Below are 14,030 nucleotides of genomic sequence, written 5' to 3' on the forward strand. Positions count from 1 at the left end.
AAAATTCAATTGGTCTTCTGTACAAATGATAGGGGCAACTAAACTCACATTTCAACACGCCCAGCCACGTAACTCTGCCTCTAAACTTTACCTTAAGGGTTGTGACAGTGGTCTCAACCTTCTCCTCAAACGATTTGAAAGTTGGAGAATTCCTAGGAGAAAAAGAAAGTTGAAGGAAGGAAGAAGAGTCAGTTGCAAACATAATGGGGTAACTCCACAATTCCATCACCTTACCAGACAACAGTGCTAGGACAGAACGAAGGCTGGCTGGCAGTACAGGGCTATAGGCTGCTAGACTTGTGCTCTGCCAGTGAAATGCAGTTAGGGTAACAGGATGAGTATTTTTTAGCTACAAATTTGCAAAAGCAGAACCTGTCTGCCTAGTAACTCAAACCACACAGTGACTGGCCTGCCTACCCTCCGATACATTTACCGTCCTCTCAGAATGCTGGCTGTAGTGCTGCATTTCTATGGTCCTATCAATTTTTGTTGTTGCTGTAAAGAAATTTTTTTCAACTGATGAGCAAATTAATGATCTACCTAAGTAAAAAGATAACCTTTTAATGTTCTGAGCTAGGATGAAGGAGATTAGAACTACATAGAAAGTGGGTTCCAATGTCTTTGAGGAATCCTGACACCCCCCCCCTCCATGATTTTGTGACTGCAGGTGTATCCTGCTGCTTTCAAAACCAAAGGCATTGGAGAGACCGTGTTCCTAGGGTGCCCCTCTGACAAAGCTAAGCTTTTCTCTGCCTTGCACTCCCTGTAGAGCAGAACACAACACTGTTTTTGAGAAAACTGTGAGGCAAACACATCTTGAAAGAATTAAAAAAAAAAAGGCAAGAGCTGTGATTTTTCCTTCTTAAAGCAAATCACATACTTGGTTTGCTGACTTGCCTAACAACCTTGTTCGTTCTTTCTTTCTACAAAATTTGAAACATAGCTTCTCTCTAATTTTAACTGCATTTTTTTTACATTTCATCTTGCAAACAGAACATACTGACCACAACTAATACCTGCCATGTAGTATTATGAATATAACGCATATGCTGTTTTTTAAAGAGTATGGCTCCCCACAGAGATCTGTACCCAAGTTGCCCCTCAGTTGCTTAGATGGAAGGCTCTTCTCCCATTTTCACAGCAGCTTCCCCATTACTGATAATCCCTGTTCCACGTAGGAAGACATGCTAGAAATAGGCAAGCTGGAGTGCGTACAAAAGCTTGTCTCCTCCTGCAACAGTTCAGCCGGTGTGAAGGACTTGGGCAAATCTGCAGTGGGTAAAGGAGACCGTTTTCTGTTCCTTGCTTGACAACTGAGAGATCAATTTTAGCATACTTTCCACTTCATTACTAGCAAAGACTCTGCAGCTCAGAAACTTGTGGAGCAGGGTTCCTCTTGTACTTTCTTCACCATAAGAAGCAAAGCGGTGACAGGAACCCTGTAAGCCCAGTGCAGTTAAATAAAGCAGTTACTTAATCGAGTGTTTAGTTCTTCAGCTTTTTTTTCACCTATTGTGGTATATCCAGAAAGAGACTATAAAAACTACTACCACTGAAAGTGCAGTGGTAACTCCTAACAACATGGCCAACAGGATGAACTAAACCCACTACATCCATTTGTTCCTACATGAAATAAAACGACAGTGATGACTAACCATAACGGAAGGTACCCTCACAGTGGAACAAATGAGGCAGAACCACTTTACTCTGGCAGGTGTCCATACCTCTGTGTCACCCACAGGGAAAGGCAAACACATGCAGGAGCCTGCGCTTCATTGTGCAAAGTGATAAAGTCAATGGCTGCTAAAACTTTAGTGTTCGTTCTAGTTCATCCTCTTTACATATTCTGGGAACTTACCAGGAGATGATGATGGACTCTATTTCCGCAAGCACATTTATATCATATCCCTCATCAGGCTAAGTTAAACTGATCCTAATTTAAGGAAAGGGCAAACAGAAGCCAATTGGAAAAATAATGCAGAATTACTTTTGGTTTCTATTAAATAGGTGACAAACTTTACATAGGGCAAGAAGGGTCAAAAGGAGAGAGAAATTGAGTTTTATGACTTACATTTAACCCACAGGTGACACACTGGTGAATGCTTGCCTTAAACTAGCCTCTTGCTGAAGCTGAATGAATTAGCATCCATCATACAGTTGGGAGATTTGTTTTCTCCACATGCTTGGCAGGGAGTGGTGATATTCATGTATTTAGAGAACACAGGGGTAAAAAGAAAGCTGGATCCCAATTTCATTGAAAACAGTTGGAGCTTTACTTGAACAGACATCAATATTTGGCTGCAGTCAAGTAAAGCATGATTATAGCCATTAAAATATGAAAGCACTCATATAAAATCCCTCCATAGGAGCGTGATCCAAAGCCTGCTGGAGTGGAAAGCATCTCTGACGTTAATGGGCTTTGGATGATGTTCCAGAGACAGCAAAACAACTGAATTTCAGATTCAGTAATACAAACCTGATATCAGCTACCTAAATACATCTCAGAACTGCTTTGTTCACCCAAAGGCTTGTACAAGAGATTAAACAGTTAAAAGAAGAAATAAAAAAAAAAAACAGATGGGCCATCCTGCAGCGCTTATCTACATAAGTAACCTTAATTGATTAAAGTGGGACTATTCATCAAACTAAAAACTGCAGGATCAGGATCAAAGTATACAAATCACCCCTCATTACACTGTTGAACATTACCATAGCAAATAGAATATGGTAGCATATTACCTCATTGCAGGCATGCTTATGGAATGGCGAATAGAGTAACTGTGGGATGAAAACAAAAGACAAGGGGAAAAAGGTGTAAAATCAAGTTTGCCACATGATTATAACATATAATTTTAATTCTTTTAACTGAACTTTAAAAATATACACACATATTTTCTAGAGTGCTAGTACTCTTCCTCACCTGATGGCAACAGCTTGTCAGACTCACCTGTGAGTTGCAGCTCACTTTCAGCACTGAAGACCTTACCACCACATTCTCATGTCAACTGATCAGCAATTTAATAGGGCTCAAAAAAGCGATGCAAAACAGTTCCTGGCAATATCCATTTAAATGACACAGACTCCTGCTAACTCCAGACACACACAACATGTGACAGAGGAACAGAGAGCTACCCCTCCATATGCCGCAGTGCCAGCCGATAAGCTCTGTGTTGGGCGAGTGCAGTATGCTTCGGGTTTTGAACATGAACAGCTGGTTCAAGGCAGCAGGCAATTGCCTTTGTTGCATGTACAGCATATACAATCCAAATAGCCAGTGCCCACCCCCAGTCTGAACAGGCTCCTGCACAACAGGCTATCTAAACAAGAGGTTTCTTCAACCAGAGAGCAGCTGCTGGCCCCATCTTTCTAGGACGTTCTCCTCCTTCACACCTCAACACCACCAAGGGTAGAAAGCTGTTTTCCACAGCTCTCGTCCAGCTCTCCTTGCAACACTTCCCTCCTCAGACTTCCAAGATATTGGAAGGCTGGCAAGTGGGGGATGGAGCCTCTGCATCAGTCAAAGATCCCCAAAGCGTCTTGCACACCTTCAGCCCTGCCGATGATTGCCCTCTCTCACCACCTGACTTCGACCAGCCACATTCTCCCACCTGAAAGCCAATTCTGCCATCATAGCATCACCTGCTCCCTGTGGCCGGGAAGCACCAAGCCTGTTCTGAATATGAATCTTTAACTGAAGTGTAGGAACTGTCCATAAGTACATTTAGATCTGAACATTCTAAGTAAATTGTGCACTGCAAGAGTACATAGTGTTTCAAAAATTCATGCATGGCTACTTTCAGTGTTGACTGACAGCTGCAGCCTGGTCTGATTGAGAACAGCAAGAGCTTTACTTTAAGGGACACCAACATTTGGCTGCAATCAAGCAAAGCATGATTATAGCATTAAAAAAATGAAAGCTCTCATATAAACAGCACGTGTTTGTTCTAAACTCTACAAATTCAGAGCAGCACTGTCTCTGTATAAACACAATAATTTTTTTTTCCAGATTAAAGATTCAGAAATGGGGGCAGAGACGGAGAAAGGAGCTATTTGGCAAGCAGGTGGGACATACAGATCTTACACAAACTGTTTGCTGTTGTGTATATTTTAAGGCTTCTGCTATGCTCAGATAGACAAGAACTGACACCAGACAATGCAAATATTTCACGTTCAGTTTTTCACATCATTTTGAAGACATACAAAAGATTAGCCCAAACATTTCACAAGTGCAGCAAATCTTCAACAATCCTAATAACATTAAACAAGCACGCTTGCCATTTTAGTCTTGTAAAGCATGACAAATAGGCAAAAATAAGAGTTTGAAAGTATTTCAGCATAGGCCACTCCTAATAGCAAAACATTCCAAACACAAAGGTTTAGGTAAGACTACATTGTGCCATATTAAATTTGCACAGCTGAGAGAGAGCATCTGAATACTAAGTGCATATTTTGAGTTCTTCTTTTAATTTCTCTACAGAGGTAAGGATGCAAGTTATAAGAATGGTGACAACATCGCTTACTAGAAGCCTAAAACATTAAGCTTTTTTAAAGACATAAAGGTCTGTGATGGTGATCAGTGCAGAGGCAGAGAACAGTGACCCTTCATAACAAAGGTCACTAAATATTCCATTTTGGTTTCATGTCAGAGTGAGATAGGAAGGTCAATCTACACCCCATTTTGACGTTTTCTCCATGAAGGAAGAGTACATATTGGGATCACTTAGCGGAACAGAAAAATTGTTCTTGAGCTGTCTTGTGCACTGACGATGCTACAAGGCCAGCAGGACTGCAGAGGATTCAGGGCTGTTCAACCCTCCTGCTGGGTAAACTGATGTAAAGCCAGACCAATTACAGACTCTTTGAACACACATAAAATTGTTTTATAATTCATCATATACTGAAGTGCTTTACAGCATCAATAAATTCAAGCTCTAAACATAAAGAATCCCTTTAATCATATTAAGAACTTAAGCCTACTATTTGAAATTTCCCCAGGACTGAAGAATTTTAAAGAGTCACTGGGCACACTTCATGATGAATATGTTTCTGCTTTATTGAAGAAGAGGTAATTAGAATCACAGAATGGTTTGGGTTGGAAGGGACCTTAAAGAACATCTAGTTCCAGCCCCCCAATCTTCATAAAACTCTGCTGGCTGAATAGATTTTTTCTGAGTTATTTGTCATCTATGACCCAACCTCTGACAGAAAAAGATAGTTGAGAGAATGGGATTACATATAAATAGGTCTTTCCAAGAGCAACATCTTTTGAATGTGTTCCTTATTTGAATTTGAGGCTAAGCTACTCAAGAGCAAGGCAAACACTTAGTCCAGTCCTTTCCTCATCATACTCACCATGGTGTAAAAATGAGGAATTGCAGTTTTAGTAGCATATGTTTTATTCCTATATAATGATGCTGAAAGGAAAGAGGTTACTACACTACATTCCATAAAACAAATCCTGTCAAATACAGAGACAGTATTCAATGAGAGTAATGCATCTTACCCAATTGAATGCGATCTGTGGCAGATGCACAAGGAAAGAAAAGCAGAAGTTGAAAATATTATGAAAATGTAAAAAAAAAATATACATACATATCTGTAGCATGTCAAACCGCCTGAGGAGAAAAATAAAATCATTTGCATTTGAATCTTGATGCTAGAATTCATACTGGAACATGGATCAGTTGAGATTCCTTTAGAGCAAAAATTTTCACACATTCCTTTGCTACTTCTTCTGTGTGCAATGAAGTACAGAAGTTTTGTCTGCTACACTTCACATTCTCTTCATTAGCTCAGATTTAAACAATGCTAACTGGTTTTCTTCCCAAAATCCTACCTTAATCTCATTGAAAAGAAAGTATAGGCGAACTGGAATTGTACATGTACATCAGCAGCATGTGGCTTTTTTTCCCTTCTGGATTTCTTAATCATCTCTTTTGAGAAGGGTATGGAAGAAAAGGGGGGATTTTAATTCCTAAAATGACATTTCTAAAATACTTGTTCCTTGTTGAAAATACTTGAAACACTTTGACACTGTCTTCTAGCTTACAAGAAACTAATTAAGGCAGCAGAACTGGGAGAAGCACACTGATACACAATATTCAAAGGCTGTCATTAAGGTTGCCGAAGTCGAGAAATGATGAGGCAGACAGTCTGTCCTTCATCTGTGTGTTATTGATGTAGTCTTTAATTACAGACCACTTCAAGGGAACACTGCCCTCATGCAGCAAGCCAGATAGATGGTGTACACTTAATGAACACCTCTTCAATACTTATTTTTCACATCCTTTTTCAATGTGTGGTGTTATGCATTATTTACTGTACTATATTCATACCTTGCTCCAAAGAAATGCATTGATTTCTTCAGGGTTATTTACAGGATTTATCATCATGCATATTGGTGCTTCTCAAACATCCATGGATTTATCTTCACAACACATTTCTTAGACCAGCTTAAGTAATACTGTTGCTGTAAGTACCCCCCTTTTACTACCTGCTGACTCCCAGTAAGGGCCACTCTCTTCACCGTGCCAACACAGACACTCGGTAATGTAAGGAAACCTGTGTTACTGCAGAGCTCGAAAAACCAGCACAAATGAAGGGGTGAGCATCAGCAGAAATGAGAGCAAACTGCTTCAGCCATCAGCAAAAGAAATGCTTATGAAATTACATTCTGAAGCAAGATAGTATTAATATTTCCTTTAAAGTGATATCAGAGACACAGAGGTTTAAGAACGGTAGTTTTGGGTATGACAGCTACAGTATTTCAAAGAATTCAGCTACCAATGAGTTCAGCAACAGTTTTAAGCACTCAGAACCTAGATCACAGAAATCCTGGACATGCACGTGCAAAAATGCCACCACCACCACAACAAAAAAACCAAAAAAGCACAACAAAGGCACAGCAAAAATCAACTCCCACAGCACTAAAGCGAATTAATTAAACCTGAGCCACCTCCAACAGATAGTGACCTAACCTGCTTCTTTAAACTTCCAATGAGACATTTCACAGCCTGGAGAAGTAACTTGTGCCCCTGTTCAGCTACATTTGTGAACCACTAGCCTAGCACTTTCAAGGCCCTCAGCTGCAAAGCAAGACGGTCCCCATCTCTGCTTTTGATTTTTTTCCACCTGTCAATAAAGCACCTCACACTTTCCTACACTGAATTTTATCATTTAAAATAATTTTGAAGTCTAATCCCGATGTCTGAAGTGCTTGCATTTCCTCCCACTGCAGTCATCTGGGGATATTAAGTGTACACATAATGCCATCATCTGAACCAGTAATGAAAATGCTGAAGAGCAACAGACTCAGGACAGATGCCTGCGAAATCCTGCATTATGGCGAGATACTAAAACCTGTTATTTGAACATCATTTTCAGCTCCCTATGCCCTCTACCTGTTAAAGCAGTGACACCTAAACTGTTCTCCAGTTCTGCAAAACCAGTATGGACAGCCTCATCAAAGTCAAGCGCTATCACATCTCCTGCCTCCCCTCTGTCCTCTGACAGGTACTGTCAGCTCAAAATAACTGTTCTTGACAAACCCTTTTATGTTTCTGTCATCATGCTATCTTCTAGATACTTAGAAAACAACAGGTTAATGCATTTCCCCAGTATCTGTTTTGTATTTCCCAGCATTTCCCTTGCCCCTTTCTAGAGAGATGAACTTTGCCTTCCTCCACCCCTCTGGTACCCCATATACTTTCTGTGCTGATTCCTGTCATCTGAGGGGCACATTCAGCTGCCACAGTCATGCCTCCAAGCTCTCCCTCCCTACAGTCTGCTGTCTGTTTCCACATGTGCCTTCCAACTCCTGGCAGGAATGAGGCATTATATTACCTTCATTGATCTCGAGAGCTGGCTCATACCAGGCACTGAATTTGAAAGGGGTCTGTGTGATCGTGTAATTAAAGAAAACATTCAAGACAGTTGAATGAAGGATGTATAAGCAGTATAACTGCTGGCATCCTAATTTGCATGTATGTCTTTGTTAGCTTGATCTTTAAACACATTTACTTGTGTAGTAGTAATGTATGTGGTAGTGTGCATGTAGTACTGTAGTGTACGTAGTTTTCCCTTTTCTTATTTTTAAAGCAAACCAAAAAACCAGAAAGTCTCCTACTTGGTATCACAACTTATTTCTAAGGCAGCCATCCACAGGGCTGGAACAGATCCACATAGACAGCTGCAGAGTAGTCCAGTAGTACCACATGAAAAAATCCAAACTTTATCAGTATACAAAGCAGCAAGGGGTTAAAGACCCTGAACTCTGTATCACATCTGTGCTCTACACGGCAAGAGCCATGTTGAAATGTCAGGGTAACCTCTAGTTCTGAGAGATCTGAGCCTACACTACTGCTCTATGAGTGACCCAGGACTCCCTTCATCCCTTTTGCCTTCCTTCTCCATGTCAGAATATGTTAAAGGAAACAATATGAGCTGCGGGTGAAGGGGCAACAAAACACCCTGATGGCATATCATTAATCACAAGAGCTATTAACGGAGAATCTATTAACTATATTACTAGTTGCCTAGTTTGTATCCTAAAGCAAAAGTATCTGCATACTGGTTTTATATGCATTTCTGGTTATTCTAGTAACACGATAATATTAAATAAAATGCATTACAACTGTGAAGAGACCTTACATCACTAATAATTAATACAAAATTTAGAAGATGTAAAACACTAGTTCATGCATGAATTAATCAGAAAGTTGTGACACTGGGAAGCTGGGCTGGGGATGACAGAGAAGCACAACAGCTTGCCTGAAAAGCACTTTGTCCCCAAAGGGTGGCTTCTCTGTTCTTTGGGGCACAAATTTTGTCTTTTTTCTTTCTTGTAGATTCCATCTTCTTGAATTCTTACACAGCAAAATAGCACATTTGGGGGAGTCTATCTGGCCTGTTGCCGATATATGATACTTTAGTAATAATTTTAGAGCTAAAAGAAGGTGAAAATTAGACCCTGAGTCTTCAGAACAGGAATATGTGTTTTGTGTCGTGCTCTGGACAGTTGACATAGCAGGAAGCCTGGAAAACAGAATTTTGTTTCACAAAGGCAGCAGGCTTCAATATTTAGTCAGGCTGACTACAAACCCTTTCAAAATCACCATCACCACAGGCAGGGGTTAAGACTGCTGAACATACTGGGAATTATGATGATCATCTGGATTTTAGAAATCAGTTTCAAGAGTCTGCTCTGAATGAAAGCAGAACAGGGATTTGCATCTGGATGCCACTGGTGACTATCAGCCTTAATGCCTAACCAAAAGAATTAAGCCAGTCTGATGTGTGTTTAAATCAGCATTATTGGAGGGGGCAGTGATAATCCATATACTAGATCACTGAAATAAAACGATTTGGATTACCAAAAAAGCATGCAAACGATGAAACAAAAAATGCAGGCCTCCTTACAGCTTACTCCCCCAAACATGGCTGGGGTTGGAGTGGGAGAGGGGAAGATTTTTAAAAGCGGGTTATTTAAGTGACAAGGTTTTACAGTGGGACCCCACTCTGAACTGCACATGCTTAAGCTGAGCCAAGATCTTAGGCCAGCTTTGCTGATGAGGGAAGCATAATGACCATTTCTCTAGATTTAGGATGTTCAGCTAATGCAAAAGGACCAAGTTATGCCCTGTTTTATGTAACTTCAACATACTGGCTCTACTTCTTGCTGCTTCATCATCAAGTGTCAAGAAAACTCTCCTAACTGAGAACTTAACTGAAAACAGTAAGTGTACACAAAAAAATGACAGTGCTGGTAGTTTCATTTTCCTGAAAAATTCCCAGCCAGGTTCAAGATAATAGTTTTAATGAGAGAAACCTACTAGAAACAGGCTTCTTGATTAATCAAAATGCTTATGGGCTTAGCCTCTGCTTTGAGCCCTTGGCTAAAGGGCTAATGGGATAAACACCACCCCATCTGCTTCCCAAGCGCTGGTCAGAAGCACGATCACCATGGGGGGTCGGGGTTGATACTGACAGGTAAGACAAAGGAATTTGGTAACCATGATTAATTAAGGGAAATATTAGAGGAAAAACATGCTCTACTACAGCGAAGACATTTCTGTCTTTGCAGTTAATCTCACACCCTATGCAAAGCACAAGCAACAGGACCCAAGAAGTACTGAATTGTTAAACCATCCTCCCCTCTATGATCAAGAGCCAGCGCTGAAGGTATTCATGCACCAACTCTTTGGTCACTGCTGTAATCTAAAGCATGGAAACAGCAACAGGACCTATTCACTGAGAAGTGGGCTTGTCTTTTTACAGAAGGAAGTGTTAACAAAGCACAGAAAATTAAACAGAGGATATGTTCCATGCAGCACATGCATTTCTCAGAAACACAGAATACAACTGCAAATGCAGGGAAGGCAGTAAGAATACACAGAGGTAGGAAAAAAGCTTGAGAAAGCAACTCATGCAACTGGAGCCTCAGCCTGGAGAAGAGGGAAGTAAAATATGGTAAAAATCACAGAAAATGATGAGTGACATGAAGGGCAGCAGCAGGACTACACTCACTGTTTCTCATAATAGAAGAGCCAGAAAGCATCAAAGGAAAGACCAGGGAGACTCAGAACAGGGAATGAATGAACAAACAAATAAGCCACACACTTCTTTACTACGTAACTGTTCATCTGGGGAGACATGAGGTGTATGAATGTCGAAAGCTTACACAAGTTAAAATATTTTTTTTACAACAAGCTAAACTAATGAAGAAAAACCCTTCAAAGGGTTTTAAATGAAAACTCAAACCTCTGTTTTAGAAAGTTTTAAGCTCTAAGATTGCTGAATGCTAAAAAAATGTACTAGGAAAATGTAACTGCATGCCTCCTTATTCTTATATCCTTTTAAAGGCATATACTACCTATGGATGTTTAACTGTATCAAGTCAAACAAGCCTTAGTTTATGTTCATACCCTGGTTGCAAGTCACTCACTAGATTTCCATTATAAACTGTGATGTGGAAGAAGACACTGTAAAACAGATCATACTTTACGATGTATTTTCCTTTTGCGATGAAGATTTTCCTTTTTTAGTTTCACCTATAAAAACAGTAGTACTTCTGTAGAGGGTTTATTAAACTGTATGTAAAAGGTAGGTATAAAGGAGGGACTCTGAAGATTTCTTAAGATTCAGATTAAAAAATAAAAAAAGTGGAAAACATGAGTTTTAGCTGCCAAGATCTGTGCTTCCACCATTTGCAGCAAAAAAAAACCCCATACATATTTGAAATACTGCAAAAAAGATTCAGAGATCTTAGATATGGTTACCTCATGCATTACAAAATGACCAAGAAAGCCAGTATATGCCAATACCTCTAATAAATGACTCTTAATTCTGCAGCTCAAACAATATATTGTAGAGTTACCGATGTCCATTTATTTCATCACAAAAAGATCAACTCCCTAAACCACCTAGGAAGTTCTGTAATCCTGCTACCATGCTGAAAACTGAAGTGTTGGTTTACAGTGTACAATTTCTTCATTTATGCTCCCAATCTGAGGGAATTTAACATCAACATTTCTAAAGATAAAACATATAAAGCTTGACATTTAAGTTGCATTTAAGTGACAGTTCTTTTCCTGATCTCAATTTGTTACTTTCATCACATCCTTTTCTTTTTTTTTTTAATATATGCAACTGCAGAACAAAACTTTGCCTTTGTAGATCTTGAAAAAGCTGATAAAAACCAGCCTGAATTATTTTTTTCATTTATTTTTCCATAAGCAGCTCCAAGGCAGGCTTGTTTTCATCAGATGGTCTTGGTCTCCAGAATCCATGTATGAACAAAATTCGGTGAATAAAGATCTAACAGCAATTTTTTGTTCTGTTTTACTCGTACATTTCCTTAAGCTTGGATTTCAAATGCCATGTTTTCTGTTAAGCCAGCACTCAAGTAAGAATCATATCTTCATTCATCATTATCCCTGCTTTTTGTTTGAAACCATGAATGTTATAAAATAGTCTGACTACAAACTACTTGAACCTTTAAAACAGTAATGTAGAAGGAAAATAAGAGCTGAAAGATGACTTTTTGTCCTCAAAATAAGACCACACAAGCAGCAAATCCCTATACCTCATATCTCCAAACTTCTTGCTGATAGCAGTTCCTACATTGCTGATAGCTGCTGTTGCTTTTTGTCCTGCATGGCTCAGGGTCTCGTGTGTTTTCTTGTAACTGGAAACAAAAAAATAGAACAGAAACAGTGATAAGTATTAAAAAAAGAGAAGCTAGAATCCCCTGCAATTAATTCCCTTTTCCTTTATTTCCACATCTTCAAGTCCCATCCACTGGAAGGTTAAGAATCATAGTAACTGTAGCACAAAACAGATTACAAAGTTGTCCACTTCTGCACAAGCTTCCTAGGTGCAGTTTAATCCTAACGTGAGCAAAATGCTCTCCAAAGCAATCCTTCATCAGGTCTCTCTCCCTTGCAGATAACATCCCCTGAGTGGGTCAGTGCAAGCTGTTTAAAAGTGGAATGCAGTGATTTGTTGAATACCTATTTGATAAAATTTCTGTTTACAGAAAATAACATTTACATGAAATAAGCATTCTTGTAGCAGACACTGACTTGGTAGCAAAATCTGCTGTCTAAAGCACCAAAAAGAAATGGGACACATGCAACTCTGTTCTTACCTGCGTACACATATTAGGTACATTTAACAGATACACTTCAAAATGACTTGTTGATATTTTAAATTAGACAAAATAGATCAAATCTGTTTCCATATTCTACAATTTTACTTCTTTTTAAATTTCTTTAAAGGAAGAATGTTTTAGGAGAGACAAAGATGAAAAAATCTAGACAATGAATACATATTCTTAATAGGGCTGAATCCTTTTACAAGTCATTCATTTCACATACAGCGTACATTCAAACACAATCATCTTAATTTACTGATCCAGAATATATGCTCTGACCCACACAGACCCTTCAATACAGTTAAGTTGCATTCTCAGAGTAATCAATAAGCTTTTCTGCACAGTTGCTTTTCTGCTGACTAAATTATGAGCATGTCAGAGGCTTCGTTGCAAGTAAATTATCTGTTATTCCCAGTGACGCAGACAAGCTCAGAATTGGAAATACTGACCTAGTAACAAAAGGAGAACACGTGCTAACTTGTACCCTGTGGTGTGCGCTGTCAGAAGAGAACTGAAGAAACTATCATGCAAAATTCAGATATACAATTCCACTCATTCTACTTCTCCTTTGAACAAAATCTGTAAAATTGCAAATGTGTACCAAAATGTGCTGGAGATTAATAAAAATATCCCACCGCCTAATTCCTGAAACAGAATATATCCTTCTTACTTGTAGGTATATGAAAGCAACATAATTTTTTGGGGGCAGGAGGGGAAATCTACTGCTGAAAGTCCTCTGTTGAGGACTCCGTTTTACAAACCACAAGTTACAAGACAGATGCCACATGTTTTATTCTTTCAGACAATATTCTATCAACAATTACTTTTCCCCAACACAGATATTTTGATTTTATGTTCCTAAGCCACAAAATATCTTACAGACTACTAACATAAAGTTCTAAAACTGCCAAGTGAAATATCCCTTTCTATGAAGGTGCTTCTCTCTGTTTTCGCTGACTAACTAGCAAGGCAGTGTAGAGGAAGCAGCTTAAGACTAAGGTACCAAATATCCAGAAACCTAGAGTTAAGCTGAATCAATGACATGCACAATGTTTAATGACAACAAAGGCTAAAACATTACATCAGTGGCAGAAGGAGGAAAAGTTATAAACAGAAAGGCAGAGTACTGGTTATACCTGTTTTATTTACTCTGGTGGAATACAGAGAAGACCAAAAAGACCAAAAATGCTCTTGTATCACCAAGGCTTCACTCTCTAGCTTAACTAGTTCAATAGCTGTGTCGTTCTCTTTCTGTCAGCGGATATACTCTCAATATAAACTAGAATGGGATGAAACCCTAAAATGGACATTAACGATGCTTCAGTCAAGCTATAAGCACGTAGCTTTTTGATAAGCGTTGCGTATGAGAAAAATGAAA

At 39.2% G+C, this 14,030-nt stretch overlaps 1 protein-coding gene across 2 annotated transcripts in view; it reads right to left on the reverse strand.

Annotated features, from left to right (window-relative positions):
- Positions 1-14,030, reverse strand: part of TPD52L1 (TPD52 like 1) — a 60,278-nt gene that overhangs the window by 8,655 nt on the left and 37,593 nt on the right. The window contains exons 4-7 of one of the 2 annotated variants that reach the window (XM_055714108.1): positions 12,083-12,184; positions 5,504-5,518; positions 2,740-2,778; positions 92-152 (exon numbers count right to left, since the gene is read on the reverse strand). In XM_055714108.1, coding sequence (XP_055570083.1) covers positions 92-152; positions 2,740-2,778; positions 5,504-5,518; positions 12,083-12,184 — 217 coding nt within the window. The remainder of the gene's footprint in view (positions 1-91; positions 153-2,739; positions 2,779-5,503; positions 5,519-12,082; positions 12,185-14,030) is intronic. The other variant, XM_055714109.1, reaches the window with a different exon arrangement.

Source organism: Falco cherrug, chromosome 6, assembly GCF_023634085.1.
Source record: "Falco cherrug isolate bFalChe1 chromosome 6, bFalChe1.pri, whole genome shotgun sequence".
Classification (NCBI taxonomy): domain Eukaryota; kingdom Metazoa; phylum Chordata; class Aves; order Falconiformes; family Falconidae; genus Falco; species Falco cherrug.